Source organism: Dermacentor variabilis, chromosome 7 (genome assembly GCF_050947875.1).
Source record: "Dermacentor variabilis isolate Ectoservices chromosome 7, ASM5094787v1, whole genome shotgun sequence".
Taxonomy (NCBI): domain Eukaryota; kingdom Metazoa; phylum Arthropoda; class Arachnida; order Ixodida; family Ixodidae; genus Dermacentor; species Dermacentor variabilis.
In genome coordinates, this window is record NC_134574.1 from 83,596,048 (window position 1) to 83,620,779 (window position 24,732).

The 24,732-nt window shown below is 46.7% G+C and overlaps 1 protein-coding gene across 17 annotated transcripts in view; it reads right to left on the bottom strand.

Annotated features, from left to right (window-relative positions):
* Positions 1 to 24,732, bottom strand: part of LOC142587584 (uncharacterized) — a 59,872-nt gene that overhangs the window by 20,366 nt on the left and 14,774 nt on the right. For all 17 annotated transcript variants that reach the window (XM_075698701.1, XM_075698710.1, XM_075698706.1 and 14 more), the window contains one exon: positions 21,770 to 21,856. In XM_075698701.1, coding sequence (XP_075554816.1) covers positions 21,770 to 21,856 — 87 coding nt within the window. The remainder of the gene's footprint in view (positions 1 to 21,769; positions 21,857 to 24,732) is intronic.

Sequence of the window (24,732 nt, forward strand, 5' to 3'; positions counted from 1 at the left end):
TGTTGCCCAGCGCAGCTACCCGAGGAAGACAGACGTTTGGCGCGCTCCTGACCACCGCCCGCTCTGCTACCACTGCGGAGGAGCAGGTCACGTCTACCGACGATGCCCATACTGAGAGATGGGACTGCGAGGTTTCGCCGTCAACGCGCCGCGTCCACAGCTTGGAGAGCGCCCACGTGACATCGCCGACTACCTCGCCGCTACTCAATGGAGCTCTCGACGACCGTCGCGTTCGCCATCACCAGACCGCTACCTGTTGCCGCAGCGCCGACCATACACTGGCCCAGCCCGGGGCCGGTCAGCGAGCCCATATCCGGAAAACTAAAAGCAGCAACCGATGGAGGTGCGGTTGCTGTTCGTCTAACTGACGAAGATCCTCCGCCGCCGACGAAAGCACCGAAGAAACCATCTCGACGGCATAATGACGACGCGCCGCCGTCCCGAGAAAGTCAGGAAGCCAAGACTACACCGACGAAAGACGACTTGACGACGCGACGTACCAGCTTCAATTCAGCACGACGCAGCCGTGATCCGACGCCAAGACCCAACTGCAACGCAAGACAAAGAACCACCGACCTCGACGTGCTTCTAGACGGCCACGCAGTCACCGCCTTAATCGACACAGGCGCCGATTACTCAGTCATGAGTGGACACATCGCCGTCCGGATGAAGAAGGTTAAGACTGCATGGGAAGGCCCTCAAATTCGGACCGCTGGAGGACACCTGATTACGCCGACAGGAATGTGCACGGCAAGAATTACCATTCACGACCGGACTTACCCTGTCACCTTCGTTATCCTCCAACAGTGTTCCCGAGACGTCATTCTCGGTATGGACTTCCTGGACCAACACGGCGCAATCATCAACCTGAAGTCGAAGTCAATAACGCTGTCGGAAGCTAAAGCGATACCGCCGGAGAGCCCTCGTAGTCACCACGCCTTGAATGTGCTCGAAGACCAAGTGAGCATTCCGCCCCGCTCCAGCATTGTTATTTCGGTCGGCACCGAAATACCCGCTGACGTAGAAGGTGTCATCGAAGGCGACCAACGTCTCCTGCTAGACCGTGAAATTTGCGTTGCAAGAGGGATTGCTCGACTGCATGGAGGCAAAACTGAAGTGTTGCTGACAAACTTCAGCCAGGAGTTCAAGCACATCAACAAGGGCACGACGCTCGCGTACATCGAGGAAATTGTAGAAACCAGTAATGCGTTTGTCCTCTCGGATTCCGCCGCATCTACGCCGACGACCATGGTTCCCGAACCAGACTACGACATTAATCCAAGTCTCCCAGTGATTAAGCAACAGCAGCTCAGAAGTCTGCTCCGACGATACAAAAGCTGCTTTTCGACGACATCGAGGATTCGACAAACACCAGTCGCCAAGCATCGCATAATCACCGAGGAGTACGCTCGACCACTCCGCCAAAGCCCTTACCGAGTTTCGCCGCGAGAACGCGAAGCTATAAGAGAACAAGTTGACGAAATGCTGCGCGACGACATCATCCAGCCGTCGAAAAGCCCGTGGGCATCCCCTGTTGTCCTGGTGAAGAAAAAGGGCGGAACCCTACGTTTCTGCGTCGATTATCGTCGTCTGAACAAGATCACGAAGAAGGACGTATACTCCCTTCCACGGATAGACGACGCATTGGATCGGCTCTGCAACGCTAAGTACTTCTCCTCGATGGACCTCAAGTCTGGCTATTGGCAAATAGAAGTCGACGAAAGAGATCGCGAAAAGACCGCCTTCATCACCCCAGACGGCCTCTACGAGTTCAAGGTTATGCCATTTGGACTGTGCTCGGCGCCTGCAACGTTCCAGCGCGTGATGGACACGCTTTTAGCGGGATTGAAATGGCAGACCTGTCTCGTTTACTTGGATGACGTCGTTGTATTCGCCGGAAATTTCGACGATCACCTTAGGCGGCTTGCCACAGTACTAGAGGCCATCAAGTCATCAGGGCTCACTCTGAAGCCAGAAAAATGCCGCTTCGCTTACGACGAGCTTCTGTTCCTAGGCCACGTCATCAGTAAATCCGGAGTACGCCCCGACCCCCAGAAAACAGCTGCCATCGCAAAGTTCCCGCAGCCCACCGACAAGAAGGCAGTGCGTAGATTCCTTGGCATGTGTGCCTACTACAGGCGCTTTGTCACGGACTTTTCACGCGTCGCCGAGCCGTTGACACGTCTAACTAAATGTGATGTTGAGTTCAGGTGGGAAACGCCGCAGGCCGACGCATTTGAAGAACTCAAACGACGCATGCAGTTGCCGCCGGTACTTGCGCACTTCGACGAGTACGCCGATACAGAAATCCATACTGACGCCAGTAGCCTAGGCCTCGGTGCCGTTCTAGTCCAGAGGAAAAACGGAGTCGAACAGGTGATATCTTACGCTAGCCGGTCGCTGTCAAAAGCGGAAGGCAACTATTCTACGACCGAAAAGGAATGCCTCGCCATCTTTTGGGCTACAGCCAAATTTCGCCCTTATCTTTATGGCAGGCCATTCAAAGTCGTCAGTGACCATCACGCGTTGTGTTGGCTAGCGAGTATAAAGGATCCTTCAGGACGACTGGCACGGTGGAGCCTCAGACTACAAGAATACGACATCACTGTAACCTACAAATCCGGACGAAAACACTCCGATGCCGATTGCCTATCACGCGCCCCCATTGACCCGCCGCCGCAAGATGACGAAGATGACGACGCCTTCCATGGCATGATAAGCGCGGTAGACTTCGCTGAACAGCAACGGGCAGACCCGGAGCTAAAAAGCCTGGTGGAATATTTGGAAGGGCACACCGACGTTGTGCCCAGGGCATTTAAGCGCGGATTATCTTCCTTCACGCTTCAAAACAATCTCCTCGTGAAGAAGAACTTTTCACCAGTCCGCGCCAACTACGTTCTTGTTGTCCCGTCAGGAATTCGTCCAGAAGTATTGCACGCCCTACATGACGATCCGACCGCTGGACACCTTGGTTTTTCCCGGACACTATCGAGGATACAAGAAAAGTATTATTGGCCGCGCCTGACCGCCGACGTCGCCCGTTATGTCAGAACATGCCGAGACTGTCAGCGACGCAAGACACCGCCGACAAGGCCAGCCGGATTACTACAGCCAATCGAGCCTCCTTGCCGACCATTCCAGCAGATCGGGATGGACTTGCTGGGACCCTTTCCGACGTCAACAACCGGAAATAAGTGGATCGTCGTGGCGACAGACTACCTCACCCGCTTCGCTGAAACTAAAGCACTGCCGAAAGGTAGCGAAGCCGAAGTGGCGAAATTCTTTGTCGAAAACATCCTGCTTCGACATGGCGCCCCAGAAGTCCTCATCACCGACAGAGGAACGGCCTTTACAGCGGAGCTCACCAAAGCCATTCTGAAATACAGTCAGACAAGGCACAGGAGGACCACGGCCTACCACCCGCAGACGAATGGTCTTACGGAGCGGCTGAATAAGACCCTCGCCGACATGCTAGCGATGTACGTCGACGTCGAACACAAGACCTGGGATGCCGTCCTGCCGTACGTAACATTCGCTTACAACACGGCTGTGCAAGAAACAACACAGATCACGCTGTTTAAGCTGGTTTACGGCAGGAACCCGACGACGACCCTCGACGCCATGCTGCCCCACGTCACTGACGAAGAGAATGTTGACGTCGCTAGCTATCTCCAGCGCGCCGAAGAAGCCCGACAGCTCGCCCGCCTACGGATCAAGAACCAACAGAGGACCGACAGCCGACACTACAACCTCCGACGACGCTTTGTTGAGTACCAGCCCGGCGACCGTGTTTGGGTTTGGACCCCGATACGCCGACGAGGACTCAGTGAGAAACTACTCCGACGCTATTTCGGACCCTACAAAGTCATACGACGTATTGGCGCTCTGGACTATGAGGTCGTGCCAGACGGCATTTCGCATTCACAGCGGCGCCGCGCACGATCTGAAGTGGTCCACGTGGTGCGCCTTAAACCCTTTTACGGACGCTTACGAACTTCGTCATTTTTGTTCTTTTCTTTGCTACGAGTGCTTTTGTTTCTTACCTTCGTTTGTTTGCAGCATCGGGTCGATGCTTTTTAAGAGGGGCGTATTGACACGTGTACTTGTCTTTATCGGGCGACACGTTTTGCCGCCTGACAAATGTTATCACACAGCGCGGGACGAGCGTGCATGTATCCGAAGTTTCTGGAAAGTTATCGATGCTTCTATCCGCTGTCTGTTGTCGTCGAACCTTGTGTTATCTGATTTCATCGCTTGACACGAATGGTGTAGAACTTTGTAGAAGGCATGCGGGTCCCAACGGTTAATCTGGAACATTCGATGACTGATCTATAAAAGCCGACGCGCTTGACCCGCTGATCAGATTTTCGACGATCGCCGACTGTGTTCGCCGCTATCGTTGTGCTTTAAGTGTAGCCTGTTTTGTGGGCACAGGTTCGCCCAATAAAAGCTAGTTTTCTCTTTCACAGTACTGCTACTGGTTCTTTCTTCACCGTCACTACCACGTGACAATATGCCTAGGGAGACCATTCCGTTTAGGACAACGCCTATGCCCAGAGCCCACGGTCGAGCCACCTCCTACGAGTTTTGAATGCCGGCATGACAGACAGCCGCGACGTGAGTCTGTCGCCAGCATCACGCCTTACAAGTTTGCGCCCAACTTCAATGAAACTTGTAGTTCACCTGTTTTCTACAGCTGCGGTGCTCAGGGACACATCACGAAATATTTCGGCCGTCGCCTACAGCGTGCTCCGTGAGATTTTATATTCACCCCGCATGCAAGAAGCTTCATGCTGGTAATCGTTTGTCCCTTTTCGTCCGCTACATCGAGAGTACGCGCCAAGGAATGACTTCCCAATATGTGACCCCAGCCTTACTCCACCGCCGACCCGAACACGTCGATGATCGTTTCCGCGTCACCGCTCGCCTACGTCGCCCTATCTGAGAAACTAGCTGATGCGAGCGATGGAGGTGGGTTCGCGGCATTGTCACTTTTTCAAATGGCTCCGCCTATTGCTATGTTAAAGAACAAAGTGCGTGTTTTTGTCGATGGTGTAAATATGGTGACTTCGGTAGATACTGGTGCTTCCGTGCCTGTGATGTGTATTTCTTTCAAAAATTGCCTAGGACAAAAGTGATGCTTGCATGGGACGGCAATACCACGTTTCGCGGAGTTGGTGTTGATCTGTTGCATCCTGTTGGAGTATGTTCAGTTGCCATCCCCGTTGGCGGAAAGGCATTTTGAACGAAATTTACTATACTCGCACGCGCCAGGCATGATGTATTTCTTGGTATTGACTTTTTACGTTCCTGTGGAGCAACATTGAACTGCAGGGCTGGTGAAATTTCACTCAGAGCTATGTAAGAGAACTATCGCTCGAAGATGTTCGATCCGATTGTCAAGAAGTATTTTCCATGTAAACTGATGTACTATCGCGCACAATATGAGCGGCAACACGCGAACGCGTGGCAAATAGACTCGAAACAGAGTTAGAGAGATACGCGGATGGCGCCGTCAAAAACAGAGGAAAAGAGGGATGCTCTTCCGCTAACTGTTGGCACTTCCACCGTGCCTGCTTTATTTTTTTCAAAAACGGTAGCTGGCGACATTTAACTTGCCACCGACAGCAGATACGATGGTTGTGTGTCGCAGTGACTTACGGCTGGTACTTTTTCTTTCATGCTTTTTTATATCTTTAGTTCCTGCGTTTAGCGGAAAGTGCTTTCATTTATACCCCAATAAGGACCACGTGTATAATTTATTAAGGCGAAAACCTTTCTAGGCTCATGGTGAAGTTTGTGTCTGCGGACCAGACCGCCGGAGTGTCCACCGAAGCGCCATCACGCCATATGAAGAGAGATGAAAGACAGATTAAAGAATTAAAAATGATTGACAGTGACAGAGAATGATAACGCTATAACAGAGATTTGTAGAAGTTATTATTCAATAGAAATAATTAATAATGACTACCAATGACTCGTAATGACTGCTAATCACTCCGAAATGACGAGTGTATCTAACGACGCCTTTAATGACCGTAGTTGATTACAAATGATTAGAAATGTCTAGTAATGAAGTAATGACTAAAATGACTACTAAAGACTTGTAATGACTGGTAATGACTACGAAATGACCAATATGTTGATTACAAATGATTAGAAATGTCTAGTAATGAAGTAATGACTAAAATGACTACTGAAGACTTGTAATGACTGGTAATGACTACGAAATGACCAATATGTCTAACGTCAAATTGTAACGACTTGAATTGATTAAAAATGACTAAAATACTTAGTATTGACCAGTAATGAATAATAATGGCTGAAATGACTTGGAATGACTACTGATGAGTAAGATATGGTCATTATGTCTAACAACGGCTTGTAATAACCACAATTAATTACAAATTACTAAATATGCATAGTAGGGAGCAGTAACGACTAATAATCACTGAAATGACATGACTAGTAACGAATACGAAATGACTAATACGTCTAACGACAATTTGTAATGAATACAATTTATTAGAAATGACAAAGAATACTTATTAGTCACCAGTAATAAATAATAAGGACCGAACAAGAGGAAAGGGGGTGAAGTGAGGGGCCCGATTTTTAATAATCATATCGTAAGAAGCCAACAAAGACACCAAGGACAACACAGGGCAAATTACTTGTATTTACTGATTGAAATTACCCACTATAAATTAATGGAACTGAAAGTGGATAAATATAACAGCTTGCCGCAGGTGGGGAACGATCCCACATCCTTCGCATTACGCGCGCAATGCTCTACCATTTTAGCTACCGCGCCGCTTTCTTCCCATCCACTTTCTGGGGTATTTATGTGTCACCACTAGTACTAACCCTGGGAGTATTAGCCAGCGCCACCCCTCAGAAGCCTTGACGGCGGATGTGGAACATCTTTTCTACCGCAAGCGTCACGAGTATGTGATATTTTGGGGGGCTAAGGTAACTGGTTAATATGCGCAATGCGAAGGATGTGGCGTCCTTCCCTGCCGGCGGCAAGTTGTTTTTTCATCCACTCTCAATTCTATTGATTTAAAATTTCTTTATTTCCACCAGTAAGAACAAGTAATTTCCCCTCTGCTGTCCTCTGTGTGTTGGTTTCTTATGATGTGATTACTAAAAATAGGGCCCCTCAGTAACCCCCTTTCCTCTCGCTCATTACATATCCAGGGTCCCGAATCCGGCATGATGCCTATAGGTAACACGTGTGGGTTTATTGACTAGTTTCCTTTACCCAAAAAGATCACGTACTCGTCACGTCTGCGGCAGAAACGATGTTCCACATCCGCCGCCAAGGCTTGTGAGTGGTGGTGCTGGCTAATACTCCCGGAGTTAGTTCTGATAGTAACATATAAACACCCAAGAAAGCGGATGGGAAGACGGTGGCGCGGTAGCTCAGTTGGTAGAGTATTGCACGCGTAATGAGAAGGATGTGGGATCATTCCCCACCTGCGGCAAGTTGTGTTTTCATCCCCTTTCAATTCCACTGATTTATAGTATCTTTATTTCAATCAGTAAGTACAAGTAATTTCCCATGTGGGGTCCTTGGAGTCATGGTTTGTTGGGTTCTAATAATGACTAAAATGACTGGTAATGACTACGAAATGAACATAATGTCTAACGACAACAAACGATAAAGAAGAAAAAGTGAAGACGCAAAGGCAAAGAGGCGAATGATAAGAAGAGGAAGAGTAGGCTTTCGCCGTTCACCTCATGAGAGAAATCTTAAGAGACCCTGTGATTTTTGAGCGCATCGTGTCACATGTTACAGTCTGACAGACAGATTTACAGTTACAGTCTGACAGACAGACCGGAACTAGCTCTTGAATGCTTATGCATCGAAACAGTGATTCTATTGGTCCCGCTTTGGTGCGAAAAGTTACCAGTGGCCGCAATATGAAAGAGCCTTATCAATGGGCGCTGGCGATGTAAAATTCCGCACTTTGTATATAGGTACCCGCGATTGAAGTACCAACAGTTATAAGAAAAGTGTCCCCTTTCCACTTTGTTTCCGACAGCGGCCACCACGTGTCACGCATAGCAGTTTTCTAGGGTATCTGACACATGCTTCTGTGTTCCCGCTCATATTGCTCAAGATAGTGCGCGTGGTTACCCAGACAACAATGTTCATCCCAGCACCCGTGTTGATTTTTTCGCGGAATAAGTGAACCGGAATAGTACTCACGTGCGGGGCAGAAACCTGGAGGCTTACGAAAAGGGTTCTACTTAAATTGAGGAAGACGCAACGAGCTAGGGAAAGAAGAATGATGGGTGTAACGTTAAGGGATAAGAAAAGAGCAGATTGTGTGAGGGAACAAACGCGAGTTAATGGCATCTTAGTTGAAATCAAGAAAAGAAATGGGCATGATTATGATGATGTGTAGTGTTTTATGGTGCAAGGGCCAGGTTTGGCCAAAGAGCGCCATGACAAGTGGTAGTGCTAACGATGTATTATGGAAGATGTGACTCGGCTGTAAAGTAGCCTAAAAATAGTCGCTGTAAAGTGCGTAAACTCTACGTGCTATAAAATTATGGCGATGATTAATGACGAATACTATGAACATTAAAATCAATCGTAGCAGAATGATGCAAAATAGAAAAATATAGGATGGTAAAATTACTTGGAGCACTGCTGCCTCGCCAGAGCCCTTGAAGCACAAGGGCCTAGAGGCATGTGCTGCATGAAAGAGCTATCACAGCGGCATCCTCAGAATAGAGGACCCGCTACGAACATGTGGGGTTAACAACATGCAAGACAACATCTTTCAGAAAACTTAGGACTGTGTTGGTATTAAATACAGGTTCTGGGCCGAGTAGCATTACGGGATGTAGGGGGATGTGCTGCCGGTATGCTAGGGCAAAATGTTTCCTTCTCTCAAATTCGGCTGCCCGACACTCCAGGAGGACATGGAGGACGGTCAGCCTCTCCCCGCATCTACCGCAGGTTGAAGGCTCGTTTCCCGTGAGTAAAACTTATGTGTGCCAAAAGTGTGTCCTATTCTTAGACGGCAGAATGGGACATCTGTCCGGCGGGATTTTGTTACAGGAGGCCAGAAACCTAATTGTGGCTTTATTACATCCAGTTTATTATTTATTTCTTCGTCCCACAAGCGTTGCCAGGGGTTTCGTAGTTTCCTTCTTAACAAAGGCTTCAGGTCTGTGGCAGGGACCGAAGCAGTATGATTAACTGCATGCAATGAAATTGATGTGGCCATCTGGTCGGCTAGAACGTTTCCCTCGATGCCCCTATGTCCAGGCACCCAGCATATGATCACATGTTGGTTAGGTATATATGCTTTGCACAGTGCGGAGCAGAGTTCAAATAAATACTGGATTTTTTTATTACAGAAAGACATCGAGGTCTTCACAACACTGAGGGAGTCCGTATATATAACTGATTTCTGGAGTTGTGATTTATTTATATGCTTTACGGCCGACAGCTGTGTGTAGGCCTCAGCCGTAAAGATGCTAGTTTCCGGATGCAGTACGTCGGATTCCGAGAAGGATGGACTGACAGCTGCATACGACACATAGGATGCGTCTGTGTAGAACTCAGTGCAGGAGTATTTGTGCTGGAGTTCCCGAAATGCATCTTGATTTCAATCTCTGGAGCATGCTTTGTGACTTCCACGAAAGATATATCACATTGTATGAGCTGCCACTCCCAAGGAGGTAGCAGCTTGGCTGGATGCATTAGGCGAAGCTCGAGGAGTGGAACGTTCATTTCTTCACTAAGCTCCCTCACACGCAGCGAGAAAGGCTGTCTTACGGAGGGACGATTGCGAAAGAGTGTAGCATATGTCATGTCATTAATGGTATTAAAACAGGGATGTTGAGGATTTGAGTGGACTTTAAGAAAATATGTTTGGCTGATGTATGTTCTCTGCAGATGAAGTGACCACTCATTTGATTCTACATGTAAACTTTGTATGGGACTCGTTCTGAAAGCGCCAGTGGACAGTCGGATTCCTAGATGGTGGACTGGGTCTAGCATCTTTAGTGCGCTCGGGGCGGCAGAGTGATAAATCACGGCGCCATAGTCTAGTCGTGATCAAATGAGGCTTTTATAGAGAGTCATTAAGCACTTCCTGTCACTACCCCATGTAGTCTGGGATAGAGGTTTAATTATGTTCATTGTTTTTAGACATTTTTCTTTAAGATGTTTAATGTGGGGGACGAAAGTGAGTCTGTAGTCAAGTATGACACCTAGAAATTTGTGTTCTTTGTTTACAGGTATCTGTTGTCCGCACATTTCTTAGCAGGGATCCGGAACCAGGCCTCTCTTCCTTGTAAACAAAACACAAGAACTCTTATGGGGATTGATTTTGAATCCATTTTTCTCTGCCCACCCTGACACCCTGTTCAAACCATGCTGTACCTGTCTCTCGCACACTGCGAGGTTACATGATTTGAAACCTATTTGAATGTCGTCCACATAGACGGAATACAAAATGGCCGGTGGTAAGGGAGCACGAAGTGTTGTCATCTTAACAATAAAGAGTGTGCAACTGAGCACGCGACTCTGGGGTACACCGGTTTCTTGTGTAAAAGGACGTGACAGCACATTGCCTACTTTCACCCGGAAGGTACGATTGGACAAGTAGCTTTTTATTACGTTGAGCATATTACCATGAATGCCCATTTCTGACAAATCTCTCACGATTCCGTAGCGCCAGGTCGTATAGTACGCCTTCTCCATATCGAGGAATATCGATAAGAAGAACTGTTTGTGTACAAACGCGTCACGAATATGTCCTTCGATACGTACAAGATGGTCGGTTGTGCAGCGCCCTTCTCGGAAGCCACACTGATAGGGATCAAGCATTTTGTTTTGTTAAGGGAAATGTATGAGTCGGCGATTTATCATTTTTTCAAATACCTTACACAGGCAGCTTGTGAGGGCTATCGGGCGGTAACTTGCCCCTGAGGAAGGGTCTTTCCCTTGTTTCAAAACAGGGACCACAATGGCTTCTTTCCACGCCGTTGGAAGATACCCTGCGTCCCAGATGGTGTTGAAAAGTGTAAGTAGTGTTACTTGCGTGTCATTGTGTAAGTTTTTGAGCATTTCATACATGATTCTATCGGATCCCGGTGCAGAGGTCCTGCATGCGCTCAAGGCAGCTCTCAACTCTGCAATACTAAAATGACGGTTGAACGGTTCATTCTGCTGACACTTTCTTATGAGTGGCTTGCATTCTTCTATTTGTTTGTATTTGCGAAAGGGTATTGAATAATTGGTGGAACTCTACACGCTCTGAAAGTGCTGCCCAAGTGAGTCTGCCTGATCTTGCAGTGTGTCGCCTTGTTTATTTACCAGTGGAAGTTAATACTCTGGTCGACCTCTAATTCTATTTACCCTGTTCCAGACTTTGGCCTCATCTGTAAACGAGTTAATACTCGATAAAAAGTTCTGCCAACTTTCTCTTCTGGCCTGCCTGCGGGTTCTCCTGCCTTGTGACTTTAATTTTTTAAAGTTGACAAGATTCTCTGCAGCGGGCGAAGCGCGTAGCAACCCCCACGCTTTGTTCTGATTTCTACGTGCGATCCTACATTCATCGTTCCACCACGGGACGCGCCGTCTGCATGCCAAGCCATTCCTTCAGATATGCATTTAGATGTGGCATCTATTATGAAAGCTGGAAAATACTCCACAGCAGCATGAGTTTCTAAAGAAGACATATCAGGCCATGAGATGCTAGTGAGAGTTCGAAATTTCTCCCAGTCGGCTGTATCTATTTTCCACCTAGGAGCTTGTGGAGGAAATTCATTTTCTTTGGATGTTCTTAGCAATACGGGGAAGGGATCGCTGCCGTGAGTATTGCTCGTAACTTCCCACTCGAGTTCGGGCAGTATAGACGCGGAAACTATACTAAGATCTATTGACGAAAAGGTTCTGTTTGCAAGAGAGTAATATGTGGGCTCTTTCTTATTTAGAAGGCACGCTCCAGAAGAAAAAAGGAACTGTTCAACGAGACGACCTCGCGCATCGATACGAGAGTCTCCCCACAAGGTGTTGTGTGCATTGAAATCGCCAAGAACAACATAAGGTTCTGGCAATTCATCTCTGAAGGACTGAAATTCAGGTTTGTTTAGTTTGTAATGTGGGGGAATGTAAAGTGAACAAATAGGGATAAGTTTGTTTAGCAGGATAACTCGAACCGCCACTGCTTCGAGGGCCGTTCGTAGCTGCAAACGTTGACACGCTATGCTTTTTTGAATTACAATGGCAACACCACCCGATGATGCGATAGCATCATCGCGATCTTTGCGAAAAGTAACGTGCTGTCGAAGAAAATTTGTGTGTTTTGGTTTTAAGTGTGTTTCCTCTAAACACAGCACTTTTGGATTGTGTTGATGGTTGAGTTCTTGTAGATCATCAAGGTTTCCAAAGAGACCTCTGATGTTCCATTGAATGATTTGTGTATCCATATTTAAAGAAAAAATTGGTGCTGTGTTTACGGAAACGGAGGTGATGCCTTAGGTTACAGAGCTCTTTCGAGGCCCTGTAACGGGGGTTCTACCCTTTCTGGAGCGTTCGAGGGAGCTTCGCCGCTCCTTAGGCGCTTGGCGCGCCATGAGGACAGGTGTAGTGTCCATTGCCTCTTGTGAGGCGCAGTACACATGCTCTTGCGAGCGAGATGTTGTCAGGCAGGCTCCCGCCTTGGAGGGCAAGACCCCTGCGCCCACCAGCCCGGAGTTCGATGGGGCTCCCTGGGAGATTTGGCTGCGCCGGCCGTTCCCAGCGCTGGAAGGAACCTGGGAGGTTGAGGCAGCCTCGGCTGCGCCCACCTTCGGGGTCGATGGTCCCTTCTCCTCGGTTGACGGAGCAGCGCTAGCTGCAACCGCCATGGGGGCTGGTGCCGTGACTGCCGACTCACGGCTTGTGGGTCGGACAGCCGCCGGAGGCCGTTGTGACGCTGCCCCCTGACGCGCCACTTCGGCAAAGCTTTTCTTTGGCAGGTATGCTACCCACTTGCGTGCCTCCTTGAATGAGATATTTTCTTTAAATTTGATCGTTACTATTTCTTTTTCTTTCTTCCAGGATGGGTACGACCGCGAGAACGCGGCGTGCTCTCCATCACAGTTTACACAGTGGAGAGCGTTCTCACAAGTTTCAGTGGTGTGTTCTTTGGCACTGCATTTAGCACAAGTTTGGCGGCCGCGGCAGCTCTGCGAGCTGTGGCCGAAGCGCTGGCATTTGAAACAACGGAGTGGGTTTGGCACGTACGGCCTAACACGGAGCTTGATGTACCCGGCCTCGACTGACTGGGGCAGGACACTTGAATTGAAGGTGAGTATCATGTGTTTGGTCGCAATCTCTTTAGCGTCGCGCCTCATCTTTATTCTTTTCACATTGACAACATTTTGCTCACTAAAGCCCTCCAAGAGCTCTGCGTCTGTCAGCTGAAGCAAATCATCGTATGAGACAACGCCGCGGGTAGTGTTCATAGTGCGGTGCGGAGTCACTGTCACTTGAACGTCCGCAAATGACACGAGACTAGGTAGCTTTTCAAATTGTTTCAGATTCTGGAGCTCCAAGAGGAGATCTCCACTTGCCATCCTTGTTGCCTTGTAACCTTCACCAAGAGCCTCAGTTAAAGACTTTGAAACAAGAAATGGGGAGATTGTGCGTACTTGTGTGTCTGACTTTTCCGAGTGAATCACATGAAATCGTGGGAAGTTGGGTCTTTCACGACCAAAGAACTTGAATACATCTTCGGTGCGCCCTCTTTTCTGAGGGCGATCAAGAAGGGGTGGGAAGGAATTTGCCATAGGAGAACTTAATTTTCGGCAATAACGCCAGCCACCCACCGTGGAGCCCTACTAGGGGACGTTACAGGGACGGAAAAAAAGGTCCTGCAAACGCCAGCTGTACGTTATCACCATAACCAAATATGAGATAATCTAGGTTGGTTATTCACACAAGGTTAGCCCTTGCTGCCTGGAAATACTTGAAGTAAACGGAAGCTAGGAGAAGACAGGGAAGATGAAAAAGTAAGAGAAAGACGAAGGCTGGAGGGAGAGAGAGACAGGAAAAGGCAACTACCGATTTACCCCGGGTGGGTCAGTCCGGGGGTGCCGTCTACGTGAAGCCGAGGCCAAAGGGGTGTGTTGCCTCCGCCGGAGGACCTTGAAGGTCCGAACACCCAGCATCGGCTCAACCCCCAGGATCCCATTTTCCCCGGACACGGCTAAGCCACGCACGGTTAAACGCGGGAGGGTCCAACCCTCGTATGCTCGGGTACGTGGTGTCGCAACACACCAAACGCCTGCTGACGCAGACGCCCCTGCGGGGAAAATGGGCATGGGCAGGACATGTAATGAGGAGGGAAGATAACCGACTGCCATTAAGGGTTACGGACTGGATTCCAAGGGAAGGGAAGCGTAGCAGAGGCGGCAGAAAGTTAGGTGGGCGGATGAGATTAAGACGTTTGCAGGGACGGCATGGCCACAATTAGTGCATGACCGGGGTTGCTGGAGAAGTATGGGAGAGGGCTTTGCCCTGCAGTGGGCGTAATCAGGCTGCTGATGATGATAATGAGGTCGTCAATACTCTAAAAAGGAATATACTTGTCTCTCGCTCATTTATTGAAGTTGCGGAAAGTTGTGCAAGCGTGTGGACGACGAATTTGTCCTCCGAGTCAGGGTCCTGCTTGATTTAAGGTAGCACGTTTTGAGGAAGCCGGTGCTGTCATCATTGGGACAGTGCCACTTCCACGGTGGCTAGCTTGTTACTCAGTGACCATTGTTCAATATATAGGAGCATAATAATTAAATTGCTTCCCTCTTCCCACCAACAAGCGCTCCGAGATCTCCTTACCGACGATGCTTCAGTGTTTGCCTTTGCACAAGAACGTCCACATTCACCACTGCACTCCCGCGTGCACCACTACATCAATACTGGAACGGCGTAGACAATACGGCCGCTGGACTTCTTGACTGGGGCGACCACGCACTGCACAGCGGAAGAGCTACCTATGATCGTGCGCTTGTTTCTATACAGTTTAAACTCTGTCTCTCTCTTTTTCTCTCTCGGCAATACGGCAGAAGCCGTATCCCGTTTATTCAGCCGAGCGCTAGTGATTGCTGTAGTTACAGACATGCTACAGAAGGGCGTCATCTAAGAGTCCAATAGTCCGTGGGCGGCTGTAATTATATTGGTCAAGACGAAAGATTATTCACGGCGATTCTGCATCGACTACATGCGCCTAAACGCAGTGCCAATGAAGTGCGTGTATCCTCTCGCACATATAGAGGACGCCACTGACTGTTTACTTTCTGGCTCGTACTTCTCCTCTGTCGATCTGCGCTCAGGCTACTGGAAGATACCTCTGCACCCCCAGGCAAGAAGAAATCCGGATTCAAGGGGCCGGATAAACCCTACGTGATTAAGGTAATCTCTTTCGGTTTATTTATAGTTCCGCTAGCATTTTAACAATTTGTGGATGCGATTCTGTGCCGAGTTCGATGGGAATAATGAAGGGGTTACATGGACGACGTTGTCATTGAAAGCAAGATATTCCACGTGCAGAACCAACGAAGGGAAGTTGTGCTTGACAGCATACGGAATACTGGACTGATTTAAACGTCGGAAAGAAGTGCCACTTGAGCGAGCGTCAAACACATCTTTTGGCTGTCCTCATCGACAAAGAAGGCATTCGTCCGGCCGGCAGACATTTGCAGCCTTTTGTGGCTTTCATCAGCCGAAAAATACAAAAGACCTCCGACGTTTCATGGGATACGCAGTTACATGGGAAGCGTCAGCAACACCATGATCCTTCAACAAGACCTATTCTTGCACCTCTCGGTAATACGCACTGGGCTCACCTTTCATTATCGATGCCGGTTTATTGTATCAGGCGAATTATTCTGCGGACGGCATTCCACTTGTCGTCGTGGTTCCTCAGGCATTGATTTTGTGCTGCTTTATGCCGTGCACCATGTCATCACGTCAGGCCACTTTGGCTTTGCCCGTACGCTCCGCCGACTGCACCAGCGTTTAAATTGGTTCAAGGTCCGGAAAACGGGCAAGCTGTACATTTCCAGCTTGGCAATGTGCCAACGCCATAAGCAGTTAACGACGCCTTCTGCGGGTACCATGCAGCCAGTTAAGCCGCCGATCTTGTTATTTGGCAAAGTTGGTGTCATCTTGCTGGATCCCTTCCCTAAGTCTACTGCCGGATGTCATTGGATTATCCTGCATGTTGAACTTTCGACCTGGTATACTGAGACGCTGGCACTTGCTTCGGCTATAGCAGTTGGCGTTTCATCTTTGCTGCAGTAATTCGTGATTCTCCGTCGTGGTGATCCCGGCGTTGTGATTAGTGATCATGGACGGCTGTTTACTTACGACGTCGTAAATGAAGTAATGTCTTTATAGATTTGAATACTGCCACTCGACCCCTTACAACTACCTCACAAACGGCATCACTGAGCTCACGAATCATACCCTGACCAACATGGTTGCCATGGGGGCATGGCACCGGCGACATGTCAGCGTACCTTATCTCTCTCTTGCTGCTTACACAGGCTTGCGTTGCGGTCGAACGCACGAAAAAGTATGCTGCAGCTGATTTCACCGAGGGGAAGGCGTACAACGGCGACATGGAAACAATTCTGCGGTGGTTACTTCCAGCGATGATGGATTTGCGAAAATGCCCTGAACTGACGGAATCGGACTTTTTGTCGCTCTTCAACTGCCGACATGTGACGCTGGGTGTCGCTGACACAGCGGCTGGCATTCGACTACAAATTGGCCGCAGCGGCCAGTTCTCAACGGGACATGGGACCGGCGACATGGCAGTGGTCCTTTTTTATTTCTTGGTGCTGACGAAGGCTTGCGTCGTGATCGAACGCACGAAAAATTATGCTGCAGCCGATTTCACCAACGGGAAGGGGTTTCACGATTACTTGGAAACAGTTCTGCGGTGGTTACTTCCGACGACGACGGATTTACAAAATGCCCGGCACTGACGGAATCGCACTTTTTGTCCCTCTTCAATTGCGAAAAATGGACGCTGTGTGGCACTTACAAAGCTGTTGGCATTCGGCGACTAATTGACCGCAGCTGCCCTTTGTCAACAGGGCTTGGGACCGGCGACATGACAGTGGTCCTTATCTTTTTCTTGCTGCTTACGCAGGTTCGTTTTTGGCACAATATTTGCAAATTGTACCATTCCATTATGCCAGTTCCACCACAGTGTTCCGTTTCTTTTTGTCTTTGGAGTGCGATTATCTCGAAATGCTACGCAGGGTAATTCGTAGATGGCAGTTATTGTTGTGTCAAACCGCTGCTTTTTATTTGATTATTTTTGTATTGTACAGGGGAGGCGCTGAATGAAACCCAAGTTCTTCTACTAAGTAGGTTGAACAGTTGCTAGAAGGGTGCCCCCCCCCCAGGCTACAATTATTTCTAAATCGTCGGCAACTGAAGATACCCAAAATAAAACCAACGCCGATGTAACTGAATTGAAATCACGTCTTGTTTCATAAGAAAGAAATGTCCCGAACATATAGGAAATGCGAACGGCAATGGATAATATAACACAACAGCAGCAACGGAACCAAGATGCGATGTCCCTCATTCTCTGGAAATTAGATTACCTTGAGAACCAGGAAAGCCGTGCGAATTTGGTCTTCTACGGATTAGAGGATTCAGCGGCCGGCAAGACTAGCGTTCAAGCTGAATATTTAATTCCTAATTTGTGCCGCAAGAAACATCGGCTCACTTCCGTAAATATTGAGCGTGTCCACAGAATGGTGTAGTATCATACAAATAACACAAGGCTAGTAATCTTCCGATTTCCTTCTTTCAAGACGTGACAGTAGATCTTGACGAAAGCGTGTAACCTAAAGGGGACGGTGTACAGAATATCTCAAGATTTTTCACGCGCAGTCCGAGAAAAAGGAAAGAAACTTCGGGCAATTGCAAAAGGAAATATGATGGAGGGAGTGAAACCGGCTCTAAGATTTGGTACATTATAGCTGTGTGATAAACGATATCGAATCACATGCACAACTGTTGACGTAGTCGAAACGTGACAATTATCGCAATGTGTAGTGACGCATCAGCTCAGAGACGTGATCGTCAATTGTAGAAACCTTAGAAGCAAAGCTGATAATTTCCAATTGCCATTCAATTCTGTTGAGCCAGCAGGAACTCAATCATGGCTGGATTGTACCGTCCTCGATAGAGAAATGTTCCCTCTTGGTTATCACTGCTTTAGGCGGGACCATGAACCAAGGGGAGGAGGAGTATTCATTCTTGTAATACCGGTATTGACCTGTGTTCGAGTTGATTCTTACTTGGAAGGTGAATCTATATTTCGCAAGTTGCGGGCCGAAAATGGTAAAAGTATTGTTATTGGATCTTATTACCGACCCCCTGATGTTTCTTATGAGTTTGCACAAATGACCACAGTTATTGAGACACATTATTAAGGGATCACATTATACTGGGAGGAAATTTCAATCTTCCCGCTATAAATTGGAGATCGGGCAATATGCTTGCACGAATCACAGGCAGTTTTTATACAGCCTTCTTTGAATTTGTTTACAAAAATATGCTCCAACAGTTTGTAAGAGACCCTTCGCATAATTATGACACTTGCAAGGTGCTTGATCTGTTGTTTTGTGATGCACCAAGCGTTGTATCAAATATACTTGTTTTGGCTGCTATAAGCGATCGTAATGTTACTGTAGCCGACACTATATTTCAAAATATGTGTGTATCAAAAAAATCTCCTAGAATGTGTGTGCGTGTAATTGGGCAAACTACGCTGCACTAAAATTAACTCTTGAATCTTATTTTCCTACTTTTGACACATTGGCCGATTAATTAAACGTGGAAGATTTATGAGGGGTACTTAAAAACAAGCTTTCCGAACTGCGAGATGACTTTGTTCCCCTTCGAAATCTTTCTTACAAGCATGCAAAAGATAAATCATGGTTTTATCGTCGACTGCGTTCCTTATTAGGAAAAATTAGAAGAATCTCTCGGCGGATTAAATCTAAGAAATCGGGTAGGTGGCACATACAGTTAGTTGAGTAAAAACGTAGCTTTAGCGAGCTCACTAGATCTGCTAAACGCACATATTTTACGAACTTTGGGCAGAGATTAGTGGACGAACGTAAGGAATTTCGGAAATATGTTAAGAGAAACGGTAAGGATGACACTTCTGTTCCACCTTTGCACTGGTCCTACAGAATTGTCAATGACGAGTCCAGTAACGTCAATTTTTTTAATAATTGCCTTTCATCAGTATTTCAGTGTAATCTTTCAAATATTAGTGCGGTTAATATTGTTGATTTTCCGGTCGAAGCCGACGAAATATCTGAGATTATGTTTAGTGTGACGCGCATCGAGCGCTTATTAAACTATTTGAAAAAACAAAAGCGTGTGGTCCGTATAGTGTCCCTGTATCATTCCTTATATATTCCTTGGGCATTTTATGTTTGTACTTGTGTCGCTTATTTCAAAATTCCTTAAAAAACAGCGCTGTTACTAGGCGAGTGTTGCCAATTCATAAGAGCGGACAGAGGCACAGAGTTGAGAAGTACAGACCAGTATCCTTAACTAGCCTTGTATGTACGGTTATGGAGCGTGTGATTTATAGCTGCATCATGTCTCATCTTGATAACAACCTTCTTCATCCCAGTCAGCATGAGTTTCGGCAGGGTTTTTCGTGTACGACACAATTGGTTGCATCACTCATGAGCTAGTCTCAGCAGTAGACAAGAAACAAGTTGTTGACTTTATATCTCTGGATTAAAAAAAAACATTTTGACGTCTTTACGCCTACTCTAAACATCGCTAAACTTCGACGTTACAAATTGGATGACAAAGTTATCGCATGCATTGCTGGGTGTCTTCGCTCAAGACAGATGTCTGTGGCTCTCAACAGATGGTCCTGTGAATATGTTCCTGTGACTTCTGGTGTATCCCGGGGATCAGCTTTAGGTCCACCTTTATTTAGTTGTTCATTACTGACATCACATTGGGCATTACATCATCATTTAGAATCTTTGCAGATGACTGTATAGTATATAGGGTCATCAAAAGCGAATCTGACCAATAAGCACTATATCGTGGTTTGGATTTGTGACCACATGGTGCGAAAAATGAAAACTGTTGCTAAATGTGAAAAAGAGTGTCCACATCGCCGTTACTAGGAAGCGCTCATACGAAAGCAATCATTACACTATAAATAATGCCACTCTTGCACAAGTGACAGAATATAAGTATTTCGGTGTACTTTTTTCTACTGATCTTAGATGGAACAGACATGTTACTCATGTTAGGAACAAGGCTGTTGAAGCATTGGTTTTCTTGAAACGTAACTTAAGTAGTTTGCCACAGAAACTTAGGGAGTGGCTGCATTTCACACATGTCCGCAGTACACTGGAGTATGCGTGTGTTTGCTGGGATCCGTATACTACAGAATTTGTAGATAAACTAGACAAAGTGCAGAACAAGGCAGTTCGGTCTGTCCTTGGCAATTATGACAGGATGCTTAGCATGACAGGAATCAATAAAGCAATAAATTGGCATCGTCTTGGACACCGTCGTCGAAATCTCAGATGAAAATTTTTTCATAACATCTACTGCTCTAAAACGGAGATAGCCAGGGAATTTTATTTTCAGCCACCCACATATGCTTATAAAAGGCGAGATCACAAATTAAAAACACGTGAGTTTCCTTTTAAAAGCGGTTCTATCCTATATTCTTTCTTTGTTCGTACTAGAAGAGACTGGAGTACTCTACCAGTTGCACTGTCTGTATTTGTTCAAATTATGATTTCTTCCATGCTTTATGAATGCAACTTGGAGCGTTTGTTTATATGAGTTGTACCCTCCCTGCTGTAATTGCTAAGTTGCGAAGCAGGTACCAAATAAATAAATAAATAAATAAATAAATAAATAAATAAATATATGTATCCATAATTGACAAAATTAAAACTCTATTTTACGATTTGTTACGCTTACTATACTACCAGGCATGAATTCACCGGTTGCGCCTTTCTTTCTTCTGTACGCTCAAAACCCTCAAAGCTTCATCGACACCATTCTCCCCTGGTCTCCGTACGATGATTCTTCCGTTGGCCAGACTTTATGTCATGCTAAAGAAGCCCGGTGACTGGCGCTTTTCCGGAATCTCTCCTCTGAAGATCTTGTCAACTTTGGTTATCACGCCGTACATATGCTCGTCACATTTTCGCCTGGTGAATTTTTTGTGCTTTGTACGCCTGTCCGGAAAAATGGGCTTTACACAAAATGTCTGTCACAATGCATCAGCCCATACATCGTACGATACGCTTGACTCACAGGACATACGTCATCGCAAGAGTGGCTTTGCACAGTCATCATTCGTGTAAAACGCAAGTCGTGCACGTCGCGGTACTCAAGTTGCACCACCATCTGGCTATGTAACTCGCTCAGAGAGCTTCGTCTTCCACCCAAGAGACTGTCATGCTGCACGACATAGCTGCAGGAAGTGGATGTAGAGGTGTACGCGAGGAGCTTGCCTTTGCCTGTTGGTCTTGCATGACCGTCCCGTCCCTTGCACTACGCTGGCCACCTATCATATTTTGCGTAGATCAATACCATCCTTAACAATGTCATGAAAACCTACAATATAATTACAGTTGCACTTCAGTAGGTAGAACTTGCAAATAGAAATGCTTCTTAAAAGGAGCTGCAGAAATAACCAGAAAGGAGCGTTAAAGAGAGTCAACGAACCACAAACATTCGTCGTTGTCATAACCACTGCACAGCTGTAGTCATCGCTCATAAAAACCAGATCCTCTTGAAAGTTGAATAGAGGACCTGAAAGTTAAAACATAGTTTGCTGAAAGATATAATGCATTAAATACAATATTAGTTAATTGCTTTACTCATTTCTTGAACAGAACCTTCATTAGCTCTAAAATAGCATTGCTTGGAGGAGGTACATTGATGTCATTTTCTCGCGGGTGAGGCTTCAAAATATGTACTATCAGATCATCCAGAATATGAGGGTTGCAGTGCTTTCGTACGTGGAGCAATCGTGGAACGAAAACACCGCCATTTCGAGCGCTCAATAACTATGGTGTCGTCGTTGACCTGTAAGGACGCCGTACAAGGGGGTACACGGCTATGTATAGAAAAAAAGTTATAACTGTGATATTATTCAGGGTTGTTTACATTTCTTGGGCGCTATGGAACCCGCCATGGTTGCTCAGTGGCTAAGGTGTTGGGCTGCTGAGCACGAGGTCGCGGGATAGAATTCCGGCCACGGCGCCCGCATTTCCATAGGGGCGAAATGCGAAAACGCCCATGTACTTAAGGCTGTTTCACATGCTGCGACTGCAACGACGAAAATCGGTGCTGTCGCACGCGTCGCAATGCGATTTTTAGAGGGCTCATTTCACATGATTGCGATTTCAACAATGCGACTGGTGCGACACCCAGGGTTGCTTACAGCCAGGTTTCGCGGCACACGCTGCATAATTACTTTATTGTAGTGAATAAAACGTTTACACTATAATATTATTGACTTATCTTGATTAGAAGCAAATAATATGTACGTTTACTAATTTAAAACCGTTAGTTAAGATTTGTCTTGGAGTGCGCGACGGCGGTTTCTGTAGTTCAGTGCAACATCGCGCACGTAAACAGCTGTTCGCAGGTGGTTCAGCAATTCTTTATTCTATGGTTAAGCGCTGTGTGTTGTCTTATCTACCTTCTATGACCGTTTCGTTTTGCCTGCGCTACAACAATCTACAAGATGGCCTACCGACAAGTTCATATAGCTGCCCTCACCGTATATGCAGTATTCGGAGTTCGGCTGCACGAAGTTGTCGTGTCAGCCCAACAAGATCCTCGCGCTACCCGTGCTCGGCGTCAGCTTTTGGAGAAATGATGCGTGTACAATGCCCGTCATTGCGCATATGTGGTGCCTGCTCCTAGCCATATTCTTACGCCCAACGCATCAAGAAGCACCAACCCGAACGCCCGCGTGTGCCCCTGAACGAAGCCTCAAACGATCTGTGTGATTACGACGTGGAATGAAAATTGTGTTGTGAAATTCAACCTTAGCGCTAGCCTGGTTCGTCCATCGCCGTGCTTGCGCTGCGAATATATATATGGGAGCCCTCTATAAATATTTCTAAAGGCGCAAAAGCCGACGAATCAAATGTTTCGAGCAGTTACCGTCACTTTTGTAGAAACCTGTACGTTGTAACATAGCATTCTAAAAGACACACTTCTCGTCCACTTTGTTGTCCCGTGTCTCGCGCTGGTACTATACTCGGAACTTCTAACAAGAAGACCATATCAATACGCGCTATCCAAAGTGCAGGATCGTGGGCCCACGGCAGGCGCACTTGCCGTAGAATTTTTCAGCTTTCTGCTCAGCCTCGCACGCCTCTCACGGTTAGCCTGTTCTGTGGAAATAAATATTATTATCAATGTTATTAGATATTATAGTTTCTTCACTGTAATTTATAGCAATCTTCCAGATTTCTTAAGATAGTCATGCATTTAACCTGTATTAGATCAACATTGTTACGACATGCTTATGGGAGTCATTTCAAACTAGATTGCTCAGCCAGAGAAAGTACAAATGCAAGCCTCCATGTTTATTCCAATTTGGTATTCCTAAACAGATTATATTGGCAGAATTTTGTGTCTGCTTGCATTTCCTGCAATTCGATGTTCAGAGCTGGAAAAACTGATTCCTTTTCTTGCTGTCGAAAGGCTGCTTCAATGTCGATAGCAAGCTATAATTATTCATTTCGAAAGTGTTAAGCAATGACTATATGTCTAAGCTTATCAATGCATTTTTGTTCCACGAACACAATCAAGTTTTCTCTCTCCGTCTCATTGACAGCCATGGAATGAAACCGTTCACTTTCATAAGTATCAGGATGCAAACATTCTGGAGTTTGTCCTGAGCATTTGTCTGCATCCTATAGTGTGCATGTTTGTATCAAGTTATGGTGTTACAATCTATAGTAATTAACTATAGTGCAACAGAAATACGATGGACAGGAACGAAGTGAACACACAGAGCACTTCGTTCTTGTCTGTTGTCAATCTGTTGCACTTTAGTTAATAATGATTACACACAAAGTCATCTAGTTTTCAGTTATTATGTCAGGCTTATAAGCCTGCTTGTGTCCTGGAATATCTGCACGGTTATGTATCCTGTAATTTAATTTCTGGCCATGTGCTTGCAAGTCGCGTGTCAATCTCCTGATTTTCCTGACAATCTTGTGTGATGTGCAGGCCCAAATAGTTTCTAGTGAATCCATGCAGGGTGTTGTGCAGGGTGTAATCTGCACTACAAGTGCTGCTTTGATTGCTTTCAGTTCAGCTTTTCTAGGTGTAGGATGACCTGGAATGGTACTCACTTATATAGGGTTTAGCTTTATGTAGTGTCATACTACTGTTACACTGCTATTGCCATGCCATATGTGCCTTATGTTTGCTTGCATCTTCATGATTAGCAACCTCCTCTGTGTGTTTGGCAGTTGCATATAGTCTCCTGGCTTAATTGTTTGCCCCCATATTCCACGGTATGGGCCTGTTGTGTTTCAAGTTCAGGCACTCCCGAGGTCGTGTTTCTGAAGGGAGGGGTAGTCGTCTTTGCATTTCATATGCTAGCTGGCATAGTATCTTGGGACGAGGTTCTGAGCTCTTGAGACAAAGAATTTGTGCTG